At 46.5% G+C, this 13,257-nt stretch overlaps 1 protein-coding gene across 1 annotated transcript in view; it reads left to right on the top strand.

Moving 5' to 3' along the window:
• lamb2 (laminin, beta 2 (laminin S)) overlaps nt 1-13,257 on the top strand; it is a 42,359-nt gene that overhangs the window by 7,096 nt on the left and 22,006 nt on the right. Inside the window, exons 3-4 of the mRNA XM_039008341.1 lie at nt 12,566-12,735; nt 12,847-12,982. Coding sequence (XP_038864269.1) covers nt 12,566-12,735; nt 12,847-12,982 — 306 coding nt within the window. The remainder of the gene's footprint in view (nt 1-12,565; nt 12,736-12,846; nt 12,983-13,257) is intronic.

The following is a 13,257-nucleotide window of genomic DNA, read 5'->3' as shown; positions in this document are numbered from 1 at the left end:
TCCAGTCTCCACTGCCCCAGTTATAATCATAGGGACAGACGGTTGCCTCGTAAAACCACTCACCTTTAAACCCAGATGAGCTTTATGTGTGGTCATAAAAAGACAGGTCAGTGCTCACCTGTAATTGACTGATTTAAAGATACCCCGTAGGGAGTGCTGGGTTGGCTTGCTTACTTTGGCATTACATGTGGATTTGGTTTATGTGAAATTGTGAATGTCTTCCCCTATTGGCTAAAGGTGCAGTGCCTTCTGAAAGTATTCAGACCCCTTGACTTTTTCCACCCTTTGTTTGGTTACAGCCTTATTCTAAAGTTGATTAAATGACAAAGCAAAAACTGGATTTTAGAAATGTTTGCTAATTTATACAAAATTAAAAACGGAAATATCACATTTACGTAAGTATTCAGACCCTTTATTCAGTACTTTGTTGAAGCACCTTTGGCAGCGATTACAGCCTCGAGTCTTCTTGGGTATGACGCTACAAGCTTGGCACACCTGTATTTGGGGAGTTTCTCCCATTCTTCTCTGCAGATCCTCTCAAGCTCTGTCAGGTTAGATGGGGAGCGTTGCTGCACAGATATTTTCAGGTCTCTCCAGAGATGCTCGATCGGGTTCAAGTACAGGCTCTGGCTGGGCCACTCAAAGACATTCAGAGACTTGTTCCTAAGCCACTCCTGTGTTGTCTTGGCTGTGTACTTAGGGTCGTTGCCCTGTTGGAAGGTGAACCTTCGCCCTAGTATTAGGTCCTGAGCGCTCTGGAGCAGGTTTCATCAAGGATCTCTCTGTACTTTGCTCTATTCATCTTTGCCTTGATCCTGACTAGTCTCCCAGTCCCTGCCACTGAAAAACATCCCCACAACATGATGCTGCCACCACCATGCTTCACCGTAGGGAAGATGCCAGGTTTCCTCCAAAGTGACGCTTGGCATTTAGGCCAAAGAGTTCAATCTTGGTTTCATCAAACCAGAGAATCTTGAATCTTTAGGTGCCTTTTGGTAAACTCCAAGCCCGCTGTTGTGTGCCTTTTACTGAGGAGTGGCTTCCGTCTGGCCACTCTACCATAAAGGCCTGATTGGTGGAGTGCTGCAGAGCTGGTTGGAAGTTTCTCCCATTTCCACAGAGGAACTGTAGAGCTCTGTCAGCGTGACCATGTCGTTCTTGGTCACCTCCCTGACCAAGGTCCTTCTCCTCCCCCGATTGCTCAGTTTGGCCGGGCGTCCAGCTCTAGGAAGAGTCTTGGTGGTTCCAAACTTCTTTAATTTAAGAATGATGGAGGCCACTGTGTTCTTGGGGACCTTCAAAGCTTTTTGTACCCTTCACAGATCTGTGCCTCGACACAATCCTGCCTCGGCGCTCTACGGACAATTCCTTCGACCTCATGGCTTGGTTTTTGCTCTGACATGCACTGTCAATTGTGGGACCTTATATAGACAGGTGTGTGCCTTTCCAAACCATGTCCAATCAATTGAATTTACCACAGGTGGACTCCAATCAAGTTGTAGAAACATCTCAAGGATGATCAATGGAAACAGGATGCACCTGAGCTCAATTTCGAGTCTCATAGCAAAGGGTCTAAATACTTTCTTAAAACCTGTTTTCGCTTTGTCATTATGGGGTATTGTGTGTAGATTGCTCTGTGTCCCACAGTCACACATTCCAACCTCAATCCTACAGACCCAGAAGCAGTGTATTTACGACAGTCATAAACTGTAGAGAAAGAGAGAGGGGTGGGCTATGATCCTCCCCCCAGGGCACATCATGATCAATTAGCCTTTTAAAATGATAAACTTGGATTAGCTAACATAACATGCCATTGGAACACAGGAGTGATGGTTGCGAATAATGGGCCTCTGTACGACCTATGTAGATATTCCATAAAAAAATCTGCCATTTCCAGCTACAATAGTCATAAATAACATTAACAATGTCTACACTGTATTTCTGATCAATTTGATGTTATTTTAATGGACAAAAAATGTGCTTTTCTTTCAAAAATAAGGACATTTCTAAGTGACCCCAAACTTTTGAACGGTAGTGTATATATTTTTGTCACGCTCGTCATCCTCCTCGTCTGAGGAGGAGTAGTTGGAAGGATCGGAGGACCAAAATGCAGCGTGGTATGTGTTCATCATGAATTTAATAAACAGAGAACACTGAAAAAACTATACAAAACAATAAACGAACAACGAACGTGAAGCTATATAAGAAATGTGCTGACACAAGCAACTAACATAGACAATCACCCACAACCCACAATGACAAAACAGGCTACCTAAATATGGCTCCCAATCAGAGACAACGACTAACACCTGCCTCTGATTGAGAACCATATCAGGCCAAACACAGAAACAGACAAACTAGACATACAACATAGAATGCCCACTCAGATCACACCCTGACCAAACAAAACATAGAAACATACAAAGCAAACTATGGTCAGGGCGTGACAATTTTTTTGTCCATTTTAGAATAAGGCTGTAACATAACAAAATGTGTAAAAAGTCAAGGGTCTGAATACCTTCCGAAGACACTGTATGTTCCAGTCGTCTGGAAGTGAGATCTCTTAGGGCTTCCCTGCTCCATTTCTCATCTCACTGTCTCTGGGAATACCTGGACAGAAATGGTCTGGCGTTCTGGATGGCAGACACCTGCCTTACTCAGGTCATTCCTCAGTTTTTTTATTTTACCTTTATTTTAAAATTTTAAATTTTAAATTTTATTTTACCCCCTTTTCTCCCCAATTTTCGTGGTATCCAATTGCTAGTAATTACTATCTTGTCTCATCGCTACAACTCCCGTACGGGCTCGGGAGAGACGAAGGTCGAAAGCCATGCGTCCTCCGAAACACAACCCAACCAAGCCGCACTGCTTCTTAACACAGCGTGCCTCCAACCCGGAAGCCAGCCGCACCAATGCGTCGGAGGAAACACTGTGCACCTCCGGCCCGCCACAGGAGTCACTGGTGCGCGATGAGACAAGGATATCCCTAATCCCTACCGGCCAAACCCTCCCTAACCCGGACGACGCTAGGCCAATTGTGCGTCGCCCCACGGACCTCCCGGTCGCGGCCGGCTGCGACAGAGCCTGGGCGCGAACCCAGAGTCTCTGGTGGCGCAGCTAGCTCTGCGATGCAGTGCCCTAGACCACTGCGCCACCCAGGAGGCCCATTTTACCTTTATTTAACTAGGCAAGTTAGTTAAGAACAAATTCTTATTTTCAATGACGGCCTAGGAACAGTTGGTGAACTGCCTTGTTCAGAGGCAGAACGACAGATTTTTACTTTGTCAGCTCGGGGATTCAATCTTGCAACCTTTCGGTTACTAGTCCAACGCTCTAACCACTAGGCTACCTGCCGCATTCCTCTGCGTTCCAAGGCATAGGAAGGGCCAGCTGTTCGTCTTGGTTCAACTGAAGGGGAACTAGAAATGGCTTCCTACCGTCACACATATGAACGGAGTTATGTTCAGGCTCAGATGTACAGTACACACACACACACACACACACACACACACACACACACACACACACACACACACACACACACACACACACACACACACACACACACACACACACACACACACACACACACACACACACACACACACACACACACACACAGAACAGACTTTACCTAATCCCATAGTTATTCAAAGATTGTACAGGAAATCTATTTAAATACCAGACAGATTTACACAAAAGTCTTTGATTGTCTCCCTGATAAAATGTATCAGGAGACTGGAGTACACTTGGAGTATAACAAAATGACAAATCCCCTATGTACTTTCTAAGTAGAAACACATTTGTGTGAGTGTAATTAGCTCATGTTCACATCTGCTCGGTCTCTAGATCCAATGGAGAAGTCTACTGAATCTCCATTCGTCACTCCAGCTGGTGAGGAGGCAAACCAAGCGCAGTAATCCGTATGTAAATCAAACTCACAGCCACTTGACTGGCTGGCTGCACCCAACATCTGCTGCACATGTGTGTCTGACTGCGCCTTAGAGTTAGACTCAGCAACATGGCCAGGGGCTGGTGCCTGGGAGTAGGTCTGGGACCTGGGAGTACCATAGGGGATAAGAGATATGGCATGGGTCTGGGGCAGTCATAGGACTCTGGAGACTGGAGTCAGAGACCTGGGGCTTGTGCTTTATGTTATGTCAGGTTCTGGGAATGGAACTGGGGCAGTCAGTCCATGGGCAACAGCAGTGTATCCAGCATTGGTCTCTCATACTCACCTGTCTGGTGGTCCTCAACTTTTTCCCGAGGTGGAAGTACCAGAGTGTTTTACACCCAGCAGGAGCTGATGCTTCTCAGTGGCAGGCGTAGTTATTCTTACGGCTGGGTAAGTAACGAGGCAGGCTCTTTCAGCGCAGCACCGTGGCAACGTGGGCCACTCGGGAGTTCTGCTTTCCATCCCCGCTCAGCCAATCTTCCTGCCTGCCTGTGACACCTCTCCCCTCCCCTGCGGAATCACGATCTGCAGTGAGATGATGGCGTCTGGAGGGGATGGCTGCCGTCTTATCGGCTCTTAACCAACTGTGCTATTTTGTTTGTTTTTCCGCGTTGTTTGTAACTTGTTTTGAACATAATTTTGCTGCTACCGTCTCTGATGACCGAAAAGAGCTTCTGGGCATCAGAACTGCGATCACTCATCTCAAATTGGACTAAAAGTGTTTCTTCAATGAGTCGGACAGGAGGGATATACTACAGACACCCAACCAGGCCCAGATCCCCGTCAGGGTGCCTTGTTAGGATCAGACGACGAGTGGCTAATCTGCCTTTGCCTTCCGTCCTGCTAGCTAACCTTCAATCACTGGAAAATAAATGGGACGAACTGAAAGCACATATATCCTACCAACGGGACATTAAAAACTGTAATATCTTATGTTTCACCGAGTCGTGGCTGAACGAGGACATTAAGAACATACAGCTGGCGGGTTATACACTATCGGCAGTATAGAACAGCAGCCTCTGGTAAGACACGGGGCGGGGGCATATGCATATATGTAAACAACAGCTGGTGCACGATATCTAAGGAAGTCTCAAAGTTTTGCTCACCTGAGGTAGAGTATCTCATGATAAGCTGTAGACCACCCTATCTACCTAGAGAGTCTTCATCTGTATTTTTTGTAGCTGTCTACATACCACCACAGACTGATGCTGGCACTAAAACCACGCTCAATGAACTGTATACCGCCATAAGCAAACAGGAAAATGCTCATTCAGAGGCGGCGCTCCTAGTGGCCAGGGACTTTAATGCAGGGAAACTTAAATCAGTTTTACCTAATTTCTATCAGCAAAAATTCTATACCATGTTCAAAAATTCTAGACCACCTTTACTCCACACACAGAGATGTGTACAAAGCTCTCCCTCGCCCTCCATTTCGCAAATCTGACCATAATTCTATCCTCCTCATTCCTGCTTACATGCAGAAATTAAAGCAGGAAGCACCAGTGACTCGGTCTATAAAAAAGTGGTAATGTGAAGCAGATGCTAAACTACAGGACTGTTTTGCTAGCACAGACTGGAATATGTTCCGGGATTCTTCCAATGGCATTGAGGAGTACACCACATCAGTCACTGGCTTTATCAATAAGTGCATCGAGGACGTCGTCCCCACAGTGACCGTACGTACATACCCCAACCAGAAGCCATGGATTACAGGCAACATTCGCACTGAGCTAAAGGGTAGAGCTGTCGCTTTCAAGGAGCGGGACTCTAACCCAGAAGTGTATGAGAAATCCCGCTATGCCCTCCAATGAACCATCAAACAGGCAAGGCGTCAATACAGGACTAAGATCGAATCGTTATACACCGGCTCCGACGTACTTATAAACCGGCTCCGACGTACGTCGGATGTGGCAGGGCTTGCAAACTATTGCAGACTACAGTACAAAGGGAAGCACAGCCAAGAGCTGCCCAGTGACACAAGCCTACCAGACGAGCTAAATATGCTTGCTTCGAGGCAAGTAACACTGAAACATGCATGAGATCATCAGCTGTTCTGGACGACTGTGTGATCACGCTCTCCGCAGCCGATGTTAGAACTTTAAACAGTTCAACATTCACAAGGCCGCAGGGCCAGACGGATTACCAGGACGTGTACTCCGAGCATGCGCTGACCAACTGGCAAGTGTCTTCACTGACATTTTCGACCTCTCCCTGTCTGAGTCTGTAATATCAACGTTTCAAGCAGACCACCATAGTCCCTGTGCCCAAGAACACTAAGGTAACCTGCCTAAATGCCTACCGACCTGTAGCACTCACGTCTGTAGCCATGAAATGCTTTGAAAGGCTGGTCATGGGTCACATCAACACCATTATCCCAGAAACCCTAGATCCACTCCAATTTGCATACCGCACCAACAGATCCACAGATGATGCAATCTCTATTGCACTCCACACTGCCCTTTCACACCTGGACAAAAGGAACACCTATGTGAGAATGCTATTCATTGACGACAGCTCAGCGTTCAACACCATAGTTCCCTCAAAGCTCATCACTAAGCTAAGGACCCTGGGAATAAACACCTCCCTCTGCATCTGGATCCTGGACTTCCTGACGGGCCGCCTCCAGGTGGTAAGGGTAGGTAACAACACATCCGCCATGCTGATCCTCAACACGGGTGCCCCTCAGGGGTGCGTGCTCAGTTCCCTCCTGTTCTCCCTGTTCACTCATGACTGCACGGCCAGGCACGACTCCAACACCATCATTAAGTTTGCTGATGACACAACATTGGTAGGCCTGATCAGCGACAACGATGACACAGCCTATAGGGACCTGACCGTGTGGTGCCAGGACAATAACCTCTCCCTCAACATGATCAAGACAAAGGAGATGATTGCGGACTACAGGAAAAGGAGGACCAAGCACGCCCCCATTCTCATTGATGGGGTTGTAGTGGAGCAGGTTGAGAGCTTCAAGTTCCTTGGCGTCCACATCACCAACAAACTAACATGGTCCAAGCACACCAAGACAGTCATGAAGAGGGCACGACAAAACCTATTCCCCCTCAGGAGACTGAAAAGATTTGGCATAGGTTCTCATCCTAAAAATGTTTTACAGCTGCACCATCGAGAGCATCCTGACGGGTTGCATCACTGCCTGGTATGTCAACTGCTCGGCCTCAGACCGCAAGGCACTACAGAGGGTAGTGCGTATGGCCCAGTACATCACTGTGGCTAAGCTTCCTGCCATCCATGACCTCTTTACCAGGCAGTGTCAGAGGAAGGCCCAGCCACCATAGTCATAGACTGTTCTCTCTGCTATCGCACGGCAAGCGGTTCCGGAGCACCAATTCTAGGTCCAAGAGGCTTCTAAACAGCTTCTATCCCCAAGCCATAAGTCTCCTGAACAGCTAATCAAATGGCTACCCAGACTATTTGCATTTCCCCCCCCCCCCTCCCCTTCTACGCTGTTGCTACTCTCTGTTATTATCTATGCATAGTCACTTTAATAACTCTACCTACATGTACATATTACCTCAATTACCTCGACACCAGTGCCCCTGCACATTGACTCTGTACCGGTACCCCCTGTATATAGACCCGCTATTGTTATTTACTGCTACATCTTATCTCTTACTTATTTTTAGGTTATTTCTTAAAACTGCATTGTTGGTTAAGGGCTTGTAAGTAAGCATTTCACTGTAAGGTGTATCCATAATTCCATGCTGGAAGGGAGGAGAAGAAGGAGCAGAGAGTCACCCTTCTCTGGATGTGGGAGTAGACGGATCATTAGAAGAGACCAGAGAGAGAGAGAGAGAGGAGGGAAAGAAAGGAGGATAGAGCGAATGTAAACTAATTTGCATGAGGGTTTAAAAATAAAAGGCTGTTGACTTTCTCCTGCCCTGTGGAGACTAGTTTGCTCTGGGCCAGTTCTATACTTATCTGTGTTCTCAAACACACACTCACAGTCAGGTCAGGTACTGTATGCTATGGAGGGACGTTTATCTGTCTGCAGTGCTATTCTAATTCTGTTTCCTCACGTCCCATGCAAGGTGCTCCAAAAGCTCAAAATGCTGCCATCAATTATCCTAAAAGCAAGTGTTCTAGATGTACAGTAGCATAATCTCCAAATCTCTCTTTTTTTGGTGGTAAAAATCTCCCTTTAATCTTCTATGAGTGTCTGTGTATTTGTGTACTGAATGCGAGTGTGTTTGTCTTCATAATTGGTTCCAGTATTTACTCCTAGGAAGATGCTGAGAGCAGACTCTTTCTCGTCTCTGTTACCCAGTCAGATTGGAATGTGTTGTCTTGATGTCACATCGCCATCCCTCCTGTCTCGTTCCTAACACAAAGCAGTGACATGTCAGGTCCCTGTTCCTCTCACTATGGGGGACAATGACTGGAGGTCTAATTTTTTACAATCCTCCACCTAAACCTTCCTAGGAAAACAAAGTGGCAAAAATCTTTATTGAAAGTTGAGGAAAAGTAGAAGAAACAGAAGAAAGTGACTCGGTGGCAGACAGCGGTGTAACAAAGCTGACAGAAACAGCGGTGTAACAAAGCTGACAGGCACAGCGGTGTAACAAAACTGACAGGCACAGCGGTGTAACAAAGCTGACAGGCACAGCGGTGTAACAAAGCTGACAGGCACAGCGGTGTAACAAAGCTGACAGGCACAGCGGTGTAACAAAGCTGACAGGCACAGCGGTGTAACAAAGCTGACAGGCACAGCGGTGTAACAAAGCTGACAGGCACAGCGGTGTAACAAAGCTGACAGGCACAGCGGTGTTAATCCCATATCTCCAGAGTGTGCCAGGACAGGCAGTGGGGCTTCACATAGATGCTTATAGTACAGTACATACCACACTGACAGACAGAGAGAGAGAGAGAAAGACAGAGAAAATAGAGAGAAGATGAGAGAGTGAGACAATGGGGGAAAAAGGGAGAGGGAGATTGAATGAAAAATCAAGAGAGAGAATCGAGAGATTGAGGGAGAGAATTGTGAGAGAGAGGCAGTGAGGGAGAGAGGGGGTAAGAAAAAAGCCCTCTCTCTTTGTGTAGTGGTCCAGGCCATTACAGGGAGATTAGCCTTGGCAAGGCTGAATGCAGAACAGAGAGGATGCTGGGAGCTGTCCAATCCAAACTCATTACACTTGTTTTGGGAAGAGATGGAAATAACTATTATTTTCACATAATAAACCACATTAGTAGTGCATAGTGCAGTGGTTCCAGTCATAGCCCAGGGAAGAGGAGAGAATCACTCAAAATGGAACAGCATGTTGACTAAGATTTATAATGATGGTCAGTTTAGAGCACATTTAATGGATTTGATCTCCTTATTTCTGCTAAAAAGGGGAGGATGTTTCTTCTTGTTAGCATTACGTTCAACTGTTGACTTGTACAGCAGAATCTATTGTTTGTGGCTAAGCTCACTTGTGCAATCTCCTGGTATGTGGCTAGGCTAATACAACCTCTCCTGGTATGTGGCTAGGCTAATACAACCTCTCCTGGTCTGTTGCTAGGCTAATACAACCTCTCCTGGTCTGTGGCTAGGCTAATACAACCTCTCCTGGTATGTGGCTAGGCTAATACAACCTCTCCTGGTCTGTGGCTAGGCTAATACAACCTCCCCTGGTCTGTGGCTAGGCTAATACAACCTCTCCTGGTATGTGGCTAGGCTAATACAAACTCTCCTGGTCTGTGGCTAGGCTAATACAACCTCTCCTGTTCTGTGGCTAGGCTAATACAACCTCCCCTGGACTGTGGCTAGGCTAATACAACCTCTCCTGGTATGTGGCTAGGCTAATACAACCTCTCCTGGTCTGTGGCTAGGCTAATACAACCTCTCCTGGTCTGTGGCTAGGCTAATACAACCGCTCCTGGTATGTGGCTAGGCTAATACAACCTCTCCTGGTCTGTGGCTAGGCTAATACAACCTCTCCTGGTATGTGGCTACGGTAATACAACCTCTCCTGGTATGTGGCTAGGCTAATACAACCTCTGCTGGTATGTGGCTAGGCTAATACAACTCCTGTTCTGTGGCTAAGCAAATAAAAACCTATCCTGGTCTGTGGCTAGGCTAGGCTTTATTAGCTCGGAGGTACGCCCCCCTCTCAGCTGATCAGCCTGCATTCCTCACTGCCTGTCCATGTATGGGTAAGAGGAAAGAATGGCAGAGAGTAAGAGAGAGCTGCTGAGATGAGATGGCCACACTGCTGCTTAGTCAACCATTCCTTTCCATCCTCTCTGGTTGAAATCAAACATTCCAAATATGCTCGTTATTAAAGCATCAAGTGGGAATGTAATTTGTTCAAACCAATTTCCATATGACTTACTTGACAGAAAGAGGGTGGTTAATCATCAGATAGGCTTACAGGTCCTCTTCTCACACGTGGTGCTTTGATCAAAATAACTCTCACCCTTGAAAAATAAATACTGAAATTAAATAAATACTTTCAGTTGACTGATGTTATAACTATAACCTGGTGAGCCAATCTTGTTGTGTTCTGGAGGGACTGTGATGTCAACTCCCTCAGCCTCTGTCCAGGGACTGGGACAGGGGTATAGGATGTCTGTGAAAGCTCTTCAACAGAGACAGACAAGACAGAGACAAGATAAAAGAGTTTAGGAGAGGCCCTGAAATTATAGTCTGTACATCAGCCCTCTCTTCCCCCCCCCCCCCCCTTCCATCTCCGCTCTTTACAGACTATACACACACCTTTGAGTGTGTGCCAACGACCAAAATAGATATCATGTTGCTATGTCACTACAGAGGCTTTGTATTTATACACCGGCTTTCTCTCCATCTCTCCCTCTCTCTCTCCCTCTCTCTCTCTCCATCTCTCTCCCTCTCCCTCTTCATCTCTCCCTCTCTTCCTTTTTCTTTTCACATCTCACTCTGTTTCTTATCTCTCTCTCTCTCTTCCCACCTCTCTATATACCCCTCGTGACCGAAGACTATAGCCTTTTCAGAAAAATAAGGAAAAGTTTCCTGTGCAGTTATGTCTCAGGCCATTTAGTTTGGTTTTGCTTTTTTTTTAAAGCCTTGCTTATCTCTGTTCTTCTATTGTTAATTGGCTAAGTAATTGTTGAGGGCAGATTTTTGGGGTTTACAGCATAATTACACAGGCATAGCTTGATTTACCACAGAGGTTTCCTGGCAACAGGAAAGGGAACTGAGATAACATTACTATAGCATTCAGATAACATGTCCTCCGTGTTGAGGTGATATCCTTACTCAAAGAAAAGTGTTTAACATATTCCCATCATTGTCTGTGTACATAAATGCACTGTTGGCATAGGAAACATGATCAAGACATTTTCGAAGGTACAGTCATTATTATGTGTTGACTGAATGCCAAGTGTATCACTGTGGTGTGTGTGTGTGTTTTTGTGAGTGTGTGTGTGTGTTCGGTGCCTGGCAGTGGTACCAGCGTGAGACTTGTCTGTATGCCAGGCAAACACAGGCTTCCTCGAGAGAGTGTCATGTTTTTGTTGATCATCTCTGTGAAATCTCCTCAGGACTTTTCCTAGGACACTCACAATCCAAAGCTGTCCTAAAATCGTAATATGCAGCAGAATACAGAATGTTGATTCATTGTGTACGTATTTATTTCTGTTTGTGTTGCATGTTTTTGCTTCCTGTATCCATAGAGTGCCTTCGAAGCACCTGTTGTAGACAGACAGAGACAGACAGACAGACAGACAGACAGACAGACAGACAGACAGACAGACAGACAGACAGACAGACAGACAGACAGACAGACAGACAGACAGACAGACAGACAGACAGACAGACAGACAGAGACAGACAGAGCCTCTCAGTAAGACCCTGTCAGACCCCCTCCCTGGCCCTGCTCTTTAGACTGAGTGTCTCCCCGTCCCACTGGCGCTTCACTAGGAATATATTTCAGGATGTTGACTGGACTGCTTGACGACTGTTGGGCTATTTTCAAACACCCCACACACAGTTCATCCATCGAGTCACACGCACACGAAAATGCATGCACAGACACACCCACACAAACGAACACAAAAAGACACACACAAGCTCACATGCTCACACGCACACGCACACGCACACGCACACACACACACCCATACACACATACTTTCCTGCTGTGCTGTCAGAACCTGGCCTCGTTAACCTCCTAGTTGACCTTTGGGTTCGTTTCCAGATTTAGCTGTAGGCTGTAGGGCCCCATGTCAGGTCAAGCTTTTTGGACTTCAGGAGAGAGAGGCATTGCTAACATATTCCCCCAAAAGATAATCTCTCTAAGTGTTTTTTCAACATTGTTACTCCTATTATTTAAACATTGACTGTTGAGGTGCAGGTGGGCTAGCAGCAGCTTTAGTTGGGCTCTGTTTTGGTCTCAAGATTAAACGTAGGCTTACTTCCTCTCTTGATGTCCTTTTCCTGTACTGATTAGAGTTTGTGGTAATGTCGTAGAAAGAGAGAGTGAGAGAGAGTGATTTGTTTTCTAAGACAGAGGAGTGATCCGTCTAGCGAAACCATCGTCTTTCTTTCTTCACTCTAAGTGACTCTGCAATACCACCGCCCAGCTGTGATGTTGTTTCCTGTCCTTAACCTCCTCTCCCTCCTCTATTCTCCAGCCCTGGCATATGCCACCGCCCGGGAGCCAGACCACGCCCACGGCTGTACCCATGGCAGCTGTTACCCGGCAACAGGAGACCTGTTGGTGGGCCGTGAGAAGAGCCTGAAGGCATCATCTACATGCGGCTCCAGGAAGAAAGACCCCTACTGCATCGTCAGTCACTTACAGGTGTGTGTGTGTGTGTGTGTGTTGGTCTCCCACATCCTCTCACTCCCCCTACCTCCCTCTGTCCTGAGCTTCTGTTCGACCTCTGACCTGTGTCACCTCTGACCCCTGTAGGATGAGAAGAAGTGTTTCCAGTGTGACTCTCGCCGCCCATATGATCCTGTCTACAACACCATCAGTCACCGCATTGAGAACGTCATCACCACATTCAAACCACACCGCAAGAAGTCATGGTGGCAGTCAGAGAATGGTGAGAATTGAGATTGCATTCATAGAGGTTGCAATTATATCCATGTTTAAATAGTGAACCTTTGATTTTATGAGAAGCAGTGTTAAAACAGATTTGTCCTCTATTTGTGCCCCCTGCCTTCGGTTACATGACATACCCCTAACATGCAGCTGTCAGTGGTATGAACTCATACAGAATCTATATCATCCGTATTATTAGAGCCCTAATCTTGGTTACTACTATTAATAACAGGTCTGTTCAGAGACCGAGAAAGAGAGGGGGGAGTGGAAGAGGGA

The sequence above is a fragment of the Salvelinus namaycush genome, chromosome 14, assembly GCF_016432855.1.
Source record: "Salvelinus namaycush isolate Seneca chromosome 14, SaNama_1.0, whole genome shotgun sequence".
Taxonomy (NCBI): domain Eukaryota; kingdom Metazoa; phylum Chordata; class Actinopteri; order Salmoniformes; family Salmonidae; genus Salvelinus; species Salvelinus namaycush.
Note: the sequence above shows the minus strand (reverse complement) of the source record. Positions and strands in the feature narration are given on the sequence as shown.